Source organism: Acartia tonsa, chromosome 14 (genome assembly GCF_053477335.1).
Source record: "Acartia tonsa isolate MP-2025a chromosome 14, ASM5347733v1, whole genome shotgun sequence".
NCBI lineage: Eukaryota > Metazoa > Arthropoda > Copepoda > Calanoida > Acartiidae > Acartia > Acartia tonsa.
Window position 1 is genome coordinate 34,607,348 of NC_137273.1, and position 14,081 is coordinate 34,621,428.

Consider the following 14,081-nt stretch of genomic DNA (forward strand, 5'->3'; position numbering starts at 1 on the left):
CTCTACACGTAGCGCATTTTCTCGTCGTTGGGGAGGTGATAGGTTCAAATCTCGGCGCGACACCGCGCCATAACTAAAAACGTTAAAAATGTTTCTTACTGATGCCATGTTGGATGCGCGACATAAATAGGTAATATGTCTTGGCCTATAAACAGGCGCAACTCGTGAACATGAACATAAAGGACTTCTCAGACAAAGGTCATGCAATCTAAAAGTTGATTGACTATTGGATGTTATTTATGATTTTTTTTGTATACTTTATGTCTTAAATTTTATTTATAAAAAATTTTTATTAAAACCTCATAATATCATTAATATAATAACAAAACCAAAATTTGATAGATTTTTATTAATTTTAAAAAATCAACAAAATGCTGTAATAACAATAACAAGTAGATCGATTGACAAAAAAAATATTGGGTCATGGAAAGAAAACGAAGTTGCGGGTTTCATCTTATTTTAATAGTAGCTTTTGAAAGGTTATTTGAGGTTAGGTTAGGTTAAGTAAATGTTAATTATTGCCCCGGAGGGTTAGAAAGTATGCTCCGCAGGGGCTAGAGATAGGGGAAAAGCTATTGTGAAAATACGACGAAACCCACAACTACGTTTTCTTTCCATGATGCAAAATATTTATATTTGAATGGTAAACGATATACACTTAATAAGTTTACTACTATAAAATCAAAAGATTACGGAATTTATTAAGTATATTTAAATCTTAACAAGCTTGTATCTAAAGTAAGATTCTTCTTTAACTGTAAACATTCCTTCTCTAATACATTCACACAATCCTAAAATATAACAAGAACAATCCAGGGAGGAAGGGAGGGGACAATGGATCTAAAATTCATATTTCTGACAGTCTTGGACTTTGGGTACTGGAACACATGCAACTTTTATTATTTTGGCAAATTTCAAAGACTTTGGGTATCAGCGCAAAGAATGCCGTTAAAACAATTATTCCTAAAGCAGACGACTCTTACTGAACTAACCCATACAAATACTAGCAGACTATTTGAAAAACAAATTCAAAACAAGTTTATTTTGTTTTTTTTAACAAAATAGTTTTCTTCTGAGAATGGGTGGGATAAACCAGAAATTCTACTGTGATACTTCTGTAACTATCCATTCTAATCAACCACTTGCCAAATATGAAAACAACCCCCATTTATGGTATTATTTTGTGAGAAACTGCCAGTACTAAGGTCATACCTTTTATGAAAAATTACAGCAAAATAAGACAGGATAACCTAATATTAAATACTTTTCTTTCAGTGTTTAATAATTTCTTATTTTACAAATCTAATAAAGATTGCTATATCTAAATTTTTGGAATTTTCCAGATATATCTGGTTTTGAAGATATTGAGTTAGAACTCTAAAATTAAATTAATTGCCCATATTCCCCTCCCTTACTCCCTGAGAACAATCACATTGCATATATAATTACTAATTGGCGAAGCCCAGAAATTGAACCATTGACTTAAACAAGGCACGTTAAAGAATATATTCCCAATAATCAGCGAAAATAGTCAATTTCCTACAGCATTTGATTTCTAAGTAACATGAAAATAATACTAATTTTAAATCACATGGAAAAGTTAAAATATCTTGTGAAGATAGGTTAGTTATTTGTAGTTAAAGGTCGTTCTGTAAAGAGTGTCGAATAATAGCATATACATAGCTTCGCTACTAAGAACACCAATATGTATTTCTTAAATGTAATGTTTTTTAAAAGCGAAGCTTTTTTATAATTAGGTCCGTCTGTACGTAACGGATAGCTCTTTTCGTTAATTCAGGTAAGTTGGAATTGTCCTATCGATTTCAAACTTTGCATAATGATTCCTATAGGAGTTAGGTACAAGTTAGAAAGCAAAGCAACTCTATAAACGTCACCAGAAAGTCTCTACGTCCATTTTAAACATGTTGCTTTTTAACTTTTTTAACATCAAATTTTTATGTGGTAAAATTATCCGATTGGTCTAATTTATGTAATACTGATTCCTAGGACAACAAAGAACATTGTTATAAGCGAAGCATCTCTATAATCATAATCAAGTCCTAAAAATGTAAGTATGTCCTTAAACAGTATCCTGAATTTAAACAGTTTTCTAGCAGATTTACTTACAATTTTGTTTTGTTCAACTTTTATACATTTATATTCATTCAGATTATTCAGTTCTGACACTATACAAGTGTTAATGTTCGTTTGTCCTAACATTTCAGTGCTTCGCTTTTATGTACGCTGTCATCCTTATTTTAACTTTAATTTAAGTGCATTTGACCTGAGTAAAGTGTTTAATAACAACTAATTAGCCAAAGAGATGAGATATCTAAAGAGAAAATAAAATTGACGATAAATTGATGTACATCCCAAATGATGATACACAAAATTCCCATTATTGGGGTTCATTTAGATATAGAACCGCGGTGCATTTATATCAATTCATACACCAATATTTACAAGCTACTACAGGCAGAATTTTTACACACAAAAATTAGTATATTTAGTTCATTGCCAATTAGCATTCCTGAAAAAACGATGTATTTATTAGCTTTTTAAAATTACCTTTCTGTAATGATGTAATTTTGCTATGGTAGGTTCTACTACTTCAATTGAACAATTCCTTTAAACAAACAAGTATGACAACATCCATTATTAGTAAAGCGTAAATTCTTTTCGTTAATTTAAGCATGTTAGAATCGTCCCATCGATTTCAAACTTTGCATGGTGATTCCTGTAGTAGTTATGTACGATTTAGAAAGTTTAGCAACTCTAAAATCGTTACCAGAATGTCCCTACGTCCATTTTAAACATGTTGATTTTTAACATTTAATAGCTAATTTTTTTGAGATAACATTCGATAGAACTGATTTTTGGAATACTGATTCCTAGAACAAATCTAATTCTAAAAATCAAATTACCTGTCCTCCAAACCTGAGAGACATGTGATAGGCATATGATTATGCACAGTCTCTACTGTTTTTATTCTATGGAAGCATTTCATGAACTGATCTAAGAAACATTCATAAATTATAATTAATCTCTAAAAATTTGAATGTGTAGATTTATATAATAGGAACAGGTAGTCTATGTGGCTGAAGCTTAAGATCTCTCTAACCGCTGGACCGAAATGGTTCTTCTTCACAGTAAAGCTTAACTTCAAGGTTTATAACTATTTTAATAATGTGCTTCCACCCTCCAAAGAGAAGTCGTCGCTAAAAAATCCCTCAAAAAATATTTTTTTATCCTTTACATTTTATAAACTAAAATCGAAAATGGAGGGTCGACTTAAGTGTCATTGGTGCCTTTAGGGTCCGGGTTTAGCTGCTAGTATTATACATTTAATTACATACTGATACTTTATTTTGCCTATACAACATAAACTTTTTTCAGCTTTAAAAGATATAAATAAATACCTTTTTGAATAATTTCAGTTCTGTATAAATCACGATAAAAAGGACTATTTTCCTCTAACCCATCACTATAAATAAAAATAATAGCATATAAATTTAGTTAGATAAGCGGATTTTTTTTGTATTTTTACTAAATTTATATCTATGAATAGTAAGACATCCTTTCCTGGATATAAAATGAAAATTTATAATATTAAAACCAGTTTTGTTAGCCTCGAGGGGCCGAAGGACTGGGCAAACAAAACTAGTATTTATTTTATAATTTTATGACTTTCATTCTAATATTCGGGGATCTGTCTGTAATACAGCGCTATACATGATTTTTCAGTTTGGCTGAGAACGGGTTCTAATCCAGCGGATAATAATCGGTTTCTAAGCCATACATTAAAATCAATTATTTTTTGAGTATATTAACCCCAAAGTATTTTTAAATGAAGGGGGTTGTGAAGTATCCTATATTATACAGAATTATGGATATTTTTCTCAAGCTTATTATCTTTTTAAAATGGCTAGTCCGAATAGGTTTTACTCTTCAGGGAATCTTTAAAAATATTTCGAGGTGATTTTTGGCTTTTTCTCTGGCCTTCTCCGGATTTCCAAAAGCCTAGTGGCGAAGCAATTAAATTTTTGTAATGAAAAGAGTAAACTTAAATATATTTTCAAAGAACACCTTAGCCTCACCCCTCCTCACTGTTGTATAATAACTTATTGTTGTTTTTTATTTACCTGAAAAAGTAAAATGCTTGGAAACAATATGCATCTAAAAATTATTAAAGATAAAGAAATATCCTATAATAAGAAGTAACTAGCGGCTTCGCCTTTAGCCTCTGGGGGCTTTGCCCCAAGAGGTCATTTAAAATGGAGCTGCCACCACTAATCTCAACAAAAAAAATTAAAAATGGACGGGAGGATTTTTTTGATTTTTTTTGGGGGGGGGGGGGTAGGGGTGTCCCACCCTCCAAGAAAATAGCCTAAAACCACCATTGGACCAGTAGGTATATTCCCTGAATAGTAGAATCCAATCGGTTCAGTGGTTACCGAGATATTAAGGGACGGACAGACATCATTCTACTTTGTATTATAGATAAGGTTTTTTTCTCTGAAGCTTATGATTTCGATAACTCTGAACCGATAGAGTTCTCCTTTTTAGGGAAAATTTTATAGGCCCCAATATGGTTTTAGGCCATTTCATTTCTTAGATTTTTTTCTTAGGATGGATTTATGCTATTTTTCTGGCGATCCATTCCCCGTAAAAGATGCTAAGAGCGCAGTTCCTAGTTTACTAAAAAGTAAGGGGATGATGTAAAAAAACATTAATTTTACTTTGGAAAGAAAATCAAAATGTTTTCATAAAAACATAAATATAGTATTTAATTTGGCATTGTATGAAATTATCTTTATTCCTTTGATATCTGATTCACCTTGCAAACTCAAACTCTACAAGATCACATTCTGTATATTTAGTATAACAACAGATTTATAATACAAATTATTTCCAGCTTTCTACGAATATAAGAATGTACAATCATTAGATGAAAACCATTTTTGGCACGTGCCTTGAGCTCCTCGGGGCTAAAAAACTGGTTTTAATCTTATGATTGTATATTTTTATATTCGTAGAAAACTAGATAAAATACCATGCTAGACATCATTTTTTCGTATGGATGAGAACCGGTTCTAATCCACAGGATATTAATCGGTTTCGAATGAATTGAAGAATAGGTATTCTTAATGGAAGATTATATTCTTAGATTAAGAAGAAAACAAGGAAGACAACATCCAAAATTAGCAAAAAATCTCACAGGCTCCATAAAATCATATTTATGTCTTTTGTAGTATGAACAACAAACCATGCACTTTTTATATTAGATGCTTTTTGGAGAGGGATATTTTCACAAAAAATCAGCAGTCTATCTTTGTCTTAACCTCTTTTCGAGGAAGCTTTGTGTTTATCAAGATCGAAATTAATTTCCTTATTCTAAATTCCAATCCAGAAAAAATGTCGTCTTTGTTTAACTTTCCTTTCCTAAAGAGTCGCGGCATTTGAATGTTGTTTATATTTGGGTCTCTCCACGTTACTTTTGAATTACATGTGTGTGGATGAAGATATTCGGAGAATTGAGTCGGGCCTATCAGTGGTCTCATAGTGCGTGAATAACCCTAGTATGCCAGGTGCTTAAACCATAAGAACTTCAGGTAGTGTTTTCTTCAATTTATAAACAATTGTATGGCGTATAGGACGGATTTATTAAGTTTAAAGGCTTTAGCCAGCTACACGTGAAACTTTATTATGATTCAAATATTATGTTTTAGTAATTTTTATGTGCTTATATTTATGCATTTAACAATGATTTATTAAACCAAATAATTTTCCTTTAAAGCCAAAGTACCCAAAGATTCTTTAACCGTAGAAAAAAAGATTTTTAAAAAGCAAATAATATTGTGTGGATATAAAAACTGGAATTTTGTATTAATTGATTTTGTAATTTCAGGACTTTGAAATAGTTTGTGTCAATAAATCTATACTCAAACCTGCTGTTGAAACTTGATGGCTCCTGGTGTTGGGGGTTTTGTCCGTAAGACTAATATCTCTAGAACTTCCCGCAAATTCGGAAGTCACACTTAACCAAAGTGTTATGGTTAAGACAATCTTAAATAGCAGCTGAGAAAATCACATTTACAGACCTTCAGACAAAGTAAATAAAAGAGCCGCTTTGCCTCTAAAAATATATGTTATGAATGACAAAAAAGTTTCTTTCAAATAAAATACTTGTTTTTAAACCCAAGAAAATCAAATTGACAAAATGTATTCCTTAGCTGTAATTTTCTTGTTTTTAGTTTCTAGTTTTGTCAAAAGAGTGTGCCAGTCTCCTCTTTTCGGAACTATCACCTATAAGGTTTAGTATGATTGGTAAAGTCAACAAAACAATGAAATCAAAGACTAATATAAAGGGTGAGCAAAAAAAAATGCGTACCTTTTTAAAATTGAAATTGCGCGGCTTGTGTTAATAGTAAAATGTTATGCATATCATGAGAACCGCTATGAACTCTATTTTTTGAAAATATAAAAACGATTCCTCTGCTATGTATAGTTAGGGAGCTACGTGTTAAAATGTCCCAACTGATGTAAAACTTGACTTGCGAGTAAATTTAAAAATATAACTAAAAATTAGAGAAGATATTTTGCAAAAAGAGATGCCTATATTCTTAAATTTCAAATTGCGCAGCTTGTGTTAATAGTAGAAAAATGTTGCGCATACCGTTAGAACCGCGATGAACTGTGTTTTTTGGAAATATAAGAACGGTTCCTGTGCTACGCATAGTTTAGGAGCCATTAAATTTTCAATATTTTTTTTTACATTATATTTAAAAATTAAATGGCTTATATTGTAGGCAATGAAAAAAATAATAATATTTCAAGATAGAGACGGTTGATTAAAATGCTTTAAAATGGAAATATCAAAACCAAATTACCTCATCCATATCTAACAATAGAAGATAATCTGTATTTTGACTTCTAAGAAGACAGTCATTGTAAACCAAGACTTCGTGCTGCCTTTTCCTTATGGTCAATAATCATAACATAACATTTATTCAACTTTAGCATGATTATATCAATAATACAAAGTAGCTTGATGTTTGTCCGTCTGTCTGTCTGACTGTCCGTCCCTTAAGATCTTGGTAACCATTGAACCGGTTGGATTTTACTCTTCAGGGAATATACCTACTGGTCCTGTAATAGTTTTAGGCTATTTTCTTGGAGGGTTGGGACACCCACAACCCCCAAAAACTAAAAAAATGCCCCCCCCCCCTCATTTTTAAAAGAAATGTATTAGTGGTTGCATTGGTTGTATCTCCAATTTCTTTTTTTTGGGTCAAAGCCCCTAGAGGCTAGTGGCGAATCCGCTAGTGAATATAATATAATATATATATAATAATAATAATAATAATTATATGTAAAATAAAATAACAGAGGTGGATTCTTAAAAAAATTTGCCCCACTAATCGCTTAGTGATGCAAAATTGTTTTCGTGAAAAATCCACCAAAATCACATTAAAAATCTACAAAAATTAAACAAAATCATATGTTAATAACTCTTCTATGATTTTGTTTAATTTTTGTAGATTTTTAATGTGATTTTGGTGGATTTTTCACGAAAACAATTTTGCCCCACTAAGCGATTAGTGGGGCAAATGTTTTTTAAGAATCCACCTCAGGACTGTACAAATGCGTAATCCCATTTTTGTTTTTTAAAAAATTTGTTAATATTCAGATATTTTTGATAAATAACATTTGCCTCTGTTGTTTATAATTTAAATTATTGAAATTCCTGTTAATATTAAGTTTCATAAATGCTTGAATTCCATATGGATCTGTAGGAAAATCTCCAGGAATAATCATGGGTATTATCTAGATAGAAATACAGTTGTCCGCGGATACAAAAATAAAAAAATCTTTCTCTATATCATTCTATTTCTATGTACCTCTTAATATAATTGGAACCTGTATTTTTATTTAATGTATTTTCTATCGACCTATTTATTTGACTATCTAACAAATAATCAGCCTCTCTTTATTTCTATTTAAAATTTTGCATGACAAAGCCTAAAGGGGCCCAAACATCAGCCATATGACGTCATAAAAATAAGGGAGATGAGAGGAGAATTGGGAAAGAAAACCCCTAAAAAAGAGATGGATAATCCCTCATTTTTATGACGCCATATGGCTGATTATTGAGTCACTTTTGGCTTTGTTCTTTGTATTATCGATTAAAACATCCAGTAACCTGTATTTTATTTTGATAAATGTTGCTACAATCTTCTAGAATTGTCTCCATATTTTTATGTATCATTAGTTTATAAATTATCAGCCTTAAAAAAGCATAATTAAAAAAAGATGCTTTGGTCTTAAACTCATAGTAAAAATCATGTGTTCATTGGAATAAAATTACTTTTTTGTTGATTTTTTTTAGATTAAATGAAATAAAACTCTATGCTTTAGTATTAGAAACTTACTAGTGACTTAGCCCCTAGCCTCTAGAGTTTATTCCATGAGAAAAACAGCTTATCTTTTAAATGGTCTCAAGATCTTAAGCTTGAGAAAGATGTATAGACAGACATCGTTCTACTTTGTAATATAGATAATTTATCAAAAATACAAGTTTACCTCTCCGCTCCCATCTAATAAATAAAAAAGTATCATATTTATATAAAATGGTATTTTTTATCATTTCTGTAAAAAACTTTATTGTCGTTTTCCCTCAAAGTGCCCTTTGAGCATGAAAAGCCCCATTAAACTTATGTTTAAAATAAATTGAAAATAAGGAAGGGGTGATTGTTAGGTTACCTGAAAAACTAAGTGTATCCATTCAGCTAATTGGTCAGATTCATCATCGAAAGGAAAGAATAAGTTTTTGAGACAAACTGTAATTCCAAATTTTTCGTTTCTTTCCATGATTGGATTATTTTGGTCTAAATTATGATAATTTTACTTTAAATAAATAAACAATAAATCTATTAGTATAGATGTATAACATACAACTACTTTGATCCCCGTGTTGGGGACCTTTTTCGTCTGCTAGCAACTTACTTTCTGATCTTTTGAAGCGACTCTATTGGTTGATTTTCAAAGATCCAATTGAAAGTCGGCCCATGGTCCTAGTGGTTGGGACATACAGTTATTTAACTCCTCCCCCTCTACTGTTTTACTCTAATAAATAAACAATCACCCTGATATAAAATGTATGAAAGTTGTCAGAATGACTAACAGAACTTGCTCACCGATAGACTTACGGGTTTATATTTTAATGGTACACCGACAAACGTCTTAATGCGACAAACGTCTTAATGCGACAAACGTCCTAATGCAACAAACGACCTAATGCGACAAACGACCTAATGTGACAAACGACCTAATGCGACAAACGCAGACTTTGAGAAAACTGTCGGATTTTAAAAATTTGCCTATGGATAATGTTATTCAAGAAATAAATTTCAGTTAAAATTATTTCCCTGTGTTTTATCGCCATATCATATTGGTTTTCATTGTTCCAATCGTTTTTTTTTGTAAGTTTTAGGACGTTTAACTTAAGAGATGTCGCATTAGGACGTTTGTCCCTTTAGGGGGTTTGTCGCATTAGGACGTTTGTCGCATTATAAGGTTTAGTACGTTTGTCTCATTAGGAAGTTTGTCGCATTAGGAGGTTTGTCGGTGTACCCTTATAATGTAGATATGTGTGTGTCCAGTGTTATTCCATGATTATAGTGCAATATCTTACCAAATAACATAAACAAACCTTTATTTTGAATGATTAAAAGATTTGATGAATTTTCACATTTTCTTTGAACTAATGACACGTAAAAATCTAAAAGGCAAAAGCAAATGATACATCAAATAAAAAATAATAGCAAAACTACTTTATAAGTTACCGTGTCTGTCCTTTTCCTTCTAAATTTGTTTTAGTTGTGTTTTATACAAAATCATAATTTGGAATAACTATTGATCATCGTATTATAAACAGCTTTCCGCGGATATAGGATGTACAATTTTAAGATTAAAACCAGTTTTTTTATTCCCGATATGCCGAAGGCAAGGGCTAAAAAAACTGGTTTTAATTATGATTGTACATTTCTATATTCGTAGAAAACTGGATATAATACGATGCTAGACATAGTTTCTTTCGTATGGATGAGAACCGGTTCTAATCCACCGGTTTCGAATGAATACGAGAATAGTTATTTCTCGCATCGTATTATAAACGGCTTTCGGCACCTGGAGGCTAAAAAACTGGTTTTAATCTTATGATTGTACATTTTTATATTCGTAGAAAGCCGTTTTTAATACGATGCTAGACATAGTTTTTTCGTATTGATGAGATCCGGTTCCTATCCACCGGATTCGAATGAATACGAGAAAAACATTTAAACCAATATTAAAATAACTCAAAAAATTGTTGAAATAAAGTGTCTCAATCATTAAAGTAAATGAAATGTGAAGACAAACATTATGATAAAGAAAATGTACGCAACCTGTAGTTTGATTAACACCAGAGGCAAGCATATCCATAGGAGCTGGACAATTTATCATGTATGGAAGAAGTCTAAATGTATATAAAAACAAGGATGACAACAACTATAAGAAGCGAAGCACAAAAACATAATGGTTGGAAATAATAAATATGGAAAAGTGGTCATACATCAAAATTAAAAAAAGGAAAAAAATCACGAGACAGAGATTCTACAAAGTTTTCGAAAAAAGGAGCCGTGTGACGTCATAAAAGGAGGCGATGAGAGGAGAAGTTAGAAAGGAAACTCTTAAAAAGAGATGGATCAATTAACGTCACACGGCTCATTTTTCGGACACTTTGTGGAGTCTCCACGAGACATGACTGACACACAAAGTAAATTATTTACTGAATGCTCGTTGGTATAGGGAATCTTCACCAAAAAAGTCAGCTTTCTATCGGAATAGAATAAGAGAAATTAACGTTTCCCCCATAGCGCTACGGACTAACGAACAAACAGACAGAAATAAAATCTGAAATGCAGTCTTTAAATATTTTTCCCCTAAAAGAACGTGTCCTAATTTTTGTTATCTTTTTAACCCATTCGTGACAAGCTACCAAAGTTCAAAGTTTAGATTAAACGGGGTGCAACAAAATAGATTTTTTCAAAAATTACTTAACAGAAATGAAAAAGTAAGGTGGCAAATTAAAGATCTTACTATTTTTGTTTATAATGACAATTTTCTACTTTTTTGTTGCGTTTTAGTACCTTAAAACCAACCTAATTTTAGTTAAAAACTTAAATTACTTCAAAAATAAGAGGTTTACAAAAAAACTAAATTCTATGGATCATTTCACATCTATTACTTACTAAAAACACCGACTACCTATTTTTTTAAAATCACAAAAGTTAGGACACCTTCTTTCTATAATCTTCAATATTCGCTCGTATGTCTATGCAGATTTGATTTTTATAAGAGAAACTCCAAATTATGAAAATAAATAATATTTTTACCTCCCATTCTGGTGGGCTCCAAATTGAGAATTCCATACACTTTCCCCAAGAACAACCTATAATTTTAATACAACTATGACTATGTAAACAGTCAGGGATCTTAAGGGATAAGACAATCAACGATAAATTTAGGTATTTCTCTAATTTGTTTATACAAAAATTTTCCATTATGTTGTGTAATTTATTGGTAGAAAAATCTAGTCATTGCTGGTTAATGTACGACCCAATAAATAAACGATATGATTTAAAAACTAAATAATACTTTACCGAAGTTACTGATAACAACTCCTTATTTCTCCAAACCTAATGGTTAAACAGAATTTAGAGGATTTTTCAATAGTAATATAGGAAGATTTTTTTTGTGCTTTTCTAAAAAAATTACCACATCTTCAATAAATTCAAAATGTGACGAGTTAGTTTTCCTATGCCTAATTTCTACGTAGAGTCTAACCCTGTGGGGCTATAGTATTCAATAAAACCTAACAAAACCTACCCGAAACTAATAAAGAAGCAAAAACTAACCTAACCCCCTTATTCTTAATTTATTTTAAAAATACAGGGGCCGGTTGGGTGTTGGAGGTCAATATTCAATAGATACTTTAAGGAATAAAGCGATTTTTTTTCATAATTCAATGATAAAATTTAATAATTTAACCTGACAAAATAAAGGTGATGAAGAATCTATTGTAATTTTCTTTTCAAGATTTACCATACCTATTTAAACAAGGATGATAACATCTATTAGAAAAATAAAGAGAATAATTTAATATATTACATGAATACCTAAAATTCTTATGACAGGTCCAAAATACAAATCTGTACCAATTCTTGATAAGTTTCTAAATAAAAATGTTAGATTAAGAAAATCGGCTATTCGGCTGAGCATAAAGTCAATGTGCATTTTTTGACTTAAATAAACAGGTGATTGTTATTTAAGTTTTCATTCAATACTAATCAAAAATGTCTTTACCTTTGATCAAGATAGGCACTGTATAAATAAGCTGTAATAATCTTTTATCAAAAATATTCAACATAGTATTTAAATTCTTATTTAGGGACGTACTCAGAGATGAGTTTTCATAAAGAAAGGGAGGTGAGAGCTTTCTTTCTTTCTGTTGTCTGCGTTTAAATCAATCAATAACTTTATGAAAACCCATCTCAGGTATTTTCCGTAAGGGGAGAGGGGAGCCAAGATTGAGTAAAAAACGGCAAAGAAACCGTCCCAATTTCTTTTTTTTTGGGTTTAAGTTTACGAGCATATAACCAAAATTATAAGATAAATATAAATATATATTTCTCGTATTCATTTGAATCCGGTGGATAGGAACCGGTTCTCATCCATTCGAAAAAAACTGTGTCTAGCATCGTATTATATCCAGCTTTCTACAAATATAAAAATGTACAATCATAAGATTAAAACCAGTTTTTTTAGCCCATGCCTTCGGTTTTAACTGGTTTTAATCTTATAATTGTACATTCTATATCCGCGGAAAGCTGTTTATAATACGGTGCGAGAAATAACTCTTAAATAACTATAAAGCCTGTTTATAAGTCAAGACATTTTTGACTTAACAATTCATAAGGTCAAACAAAAAAATAACAGATACAGAGTGTCACCGTCTTTAATATCGATCATGAAGATGCTTCGCTTCTTAAATGTTGTCTAATCAACTAAAGAATCACCAATGAAAAAAATGGATAATCAGTAATTAAATTTAGTAAAAAGTGATTTTTTATATATGAAAAAAAAGTCACGACCGGACGACTTACCATTACATTTAAGCTGCGCTGCCAAAAATAGTTAAAAATCTAAAGTATTTTAATCATTGAATTAAAAAAAACTATGAATATTTTTTTCCTTGTTATCCTGCATCAATTTGAAAATCTGGTAATGTTCTTTTTCTATTCTATTGAATCAATAACCAAAATAAACATTTTGGAAATAATTTGAGCACTTTTAAAATTAGCAAAACATTTGATTATTTATTATTAGTTATGCTGACCACATTAAATGTTGAAGAGAAGCACAACTGTAACTGGATAAAGTGTTTCAAAAATCAGACATGTGACGTCATAAAAATAAGGGATTATCCATCACCTTTTTAGGGGTTTTAACACAAAGCTCATAAAAATATTGGAAAAGTAACAAAAAGAAGACATACATACAACTTGAAATAATAGTAGATTTTTATTGGTCACGGAAGTTTTAAATCTCCCATTGTCCCACCCCCACCAGTATGATTGAATTTATCAAATGGAAGAGTTAGGGATATACCTCCCTCCCTCTAGTGTTACTTAATTAAATATAAACAAGGATGACAACATCCATAAAAGCGAAGCACTGAAACTGTAGAACAAACTGTAGAACAAACGGACATTAACTTGTATAGTGTCTGAACTGAATAATCAGAATATAAAAGTATAAGATTCGAAGCAAAATTGTAAGTAAATTTAAAAAAAAAATGCTTGATACAGGATAATGTTTATGGACATACTTACATCTTTAGGACTTGATTATAGAGTTGCTTTGCTAAAAATATTGTTCGTTGTTGTCCCAGGAATCAATATACCAAAAATCAGATCAAACGAATAATTAGATCACATAAAAATTTGTTGTTAAAAAAGTAGAAAAATCAACATGTTTAA

The 14,081-nt window shown here is 30.9% G+C and overlaps 2 protein-coding genes and 1 long non-coding RNA gene across 3 annotated transcripts; all 3 read right to left on the reverse strand.

Annotated features, from left to right (window-relative positions):
• Window positions 1-390: 390 nt before the first annotated feature.
• On the reverse strand, window positions 391-6,974 carry LOC145306109 (uncharacterized). Its single transcript, XM_080148060.1, has 8 exons — window positions 6,891-6,974; window positions 6,229-6,306; window positions 4,820-4,853; window positions 4,143-4,176; window positions 3,420-3,484; window positions 2,925-3,015; window positions 2,569-2,626; window positions 391-791 (listed from the first exon to the last, which is right to left on the reverse strand). The coding sequence occupies exons 1-8, from the start codon at window positions 6,897-6,899 to the stop codon at window positions 702-704; spliced, it is 459 nt and encodes a 152-aa protein (XP_080004186.1). The 5' UTR covers window positions 6,900-6,974; the 3' UTR covers window positions 391-701.
• A 712-nt stretch (window positions 6,975-7,686) lies between these two features.
• LOC145305436 (uncharacterized) lies at window positions 7,687-11,524 on the reverse strand. Its single transcript, XM_080147052.1, has 7 exons — window positions 11,436-11,524; window positions 10,446-10,516; window positions 9,713-9,781; window positions 8,764-8,888; window positions 8,584-8,597; window positions 8,204-8,288; window positions 7,687-7,827 (listed from the first exon to the last, which is right to left on the reverse strand). The coding sequence occupies exons 2-7, from the start codon at window positions 10,501-10,503 to the stop codon at window positions 7,687-7,689; spliced, it is 492 nt and encodes a 163-aa protein (XP_080003178.1). The 5' UTR covers window positions 10,504-10,516; window positions 11,436-11,524.
• A 176-nt stretch (window positions 11,525-11,700) lies between these two features.
• Window positions 11,701-12,615, reverse strand: LOC145305690 (uncharacterized). The gene is made up of 4 exons (XR_013874684.1): window positions 12,406-12,615; window positions 12,219-12,274; window positions 12,091-12,149; window positions 11,701-11,738 (listed from the first exon to the last, which is right to left on the reverse strand). It is a non-coding gene; the product is annotated as an uncharacterized LOC145305690 (long non-coding RNA).
• Window positions 12,616-14,081: the final 1,466 nt, after the last annotated feature.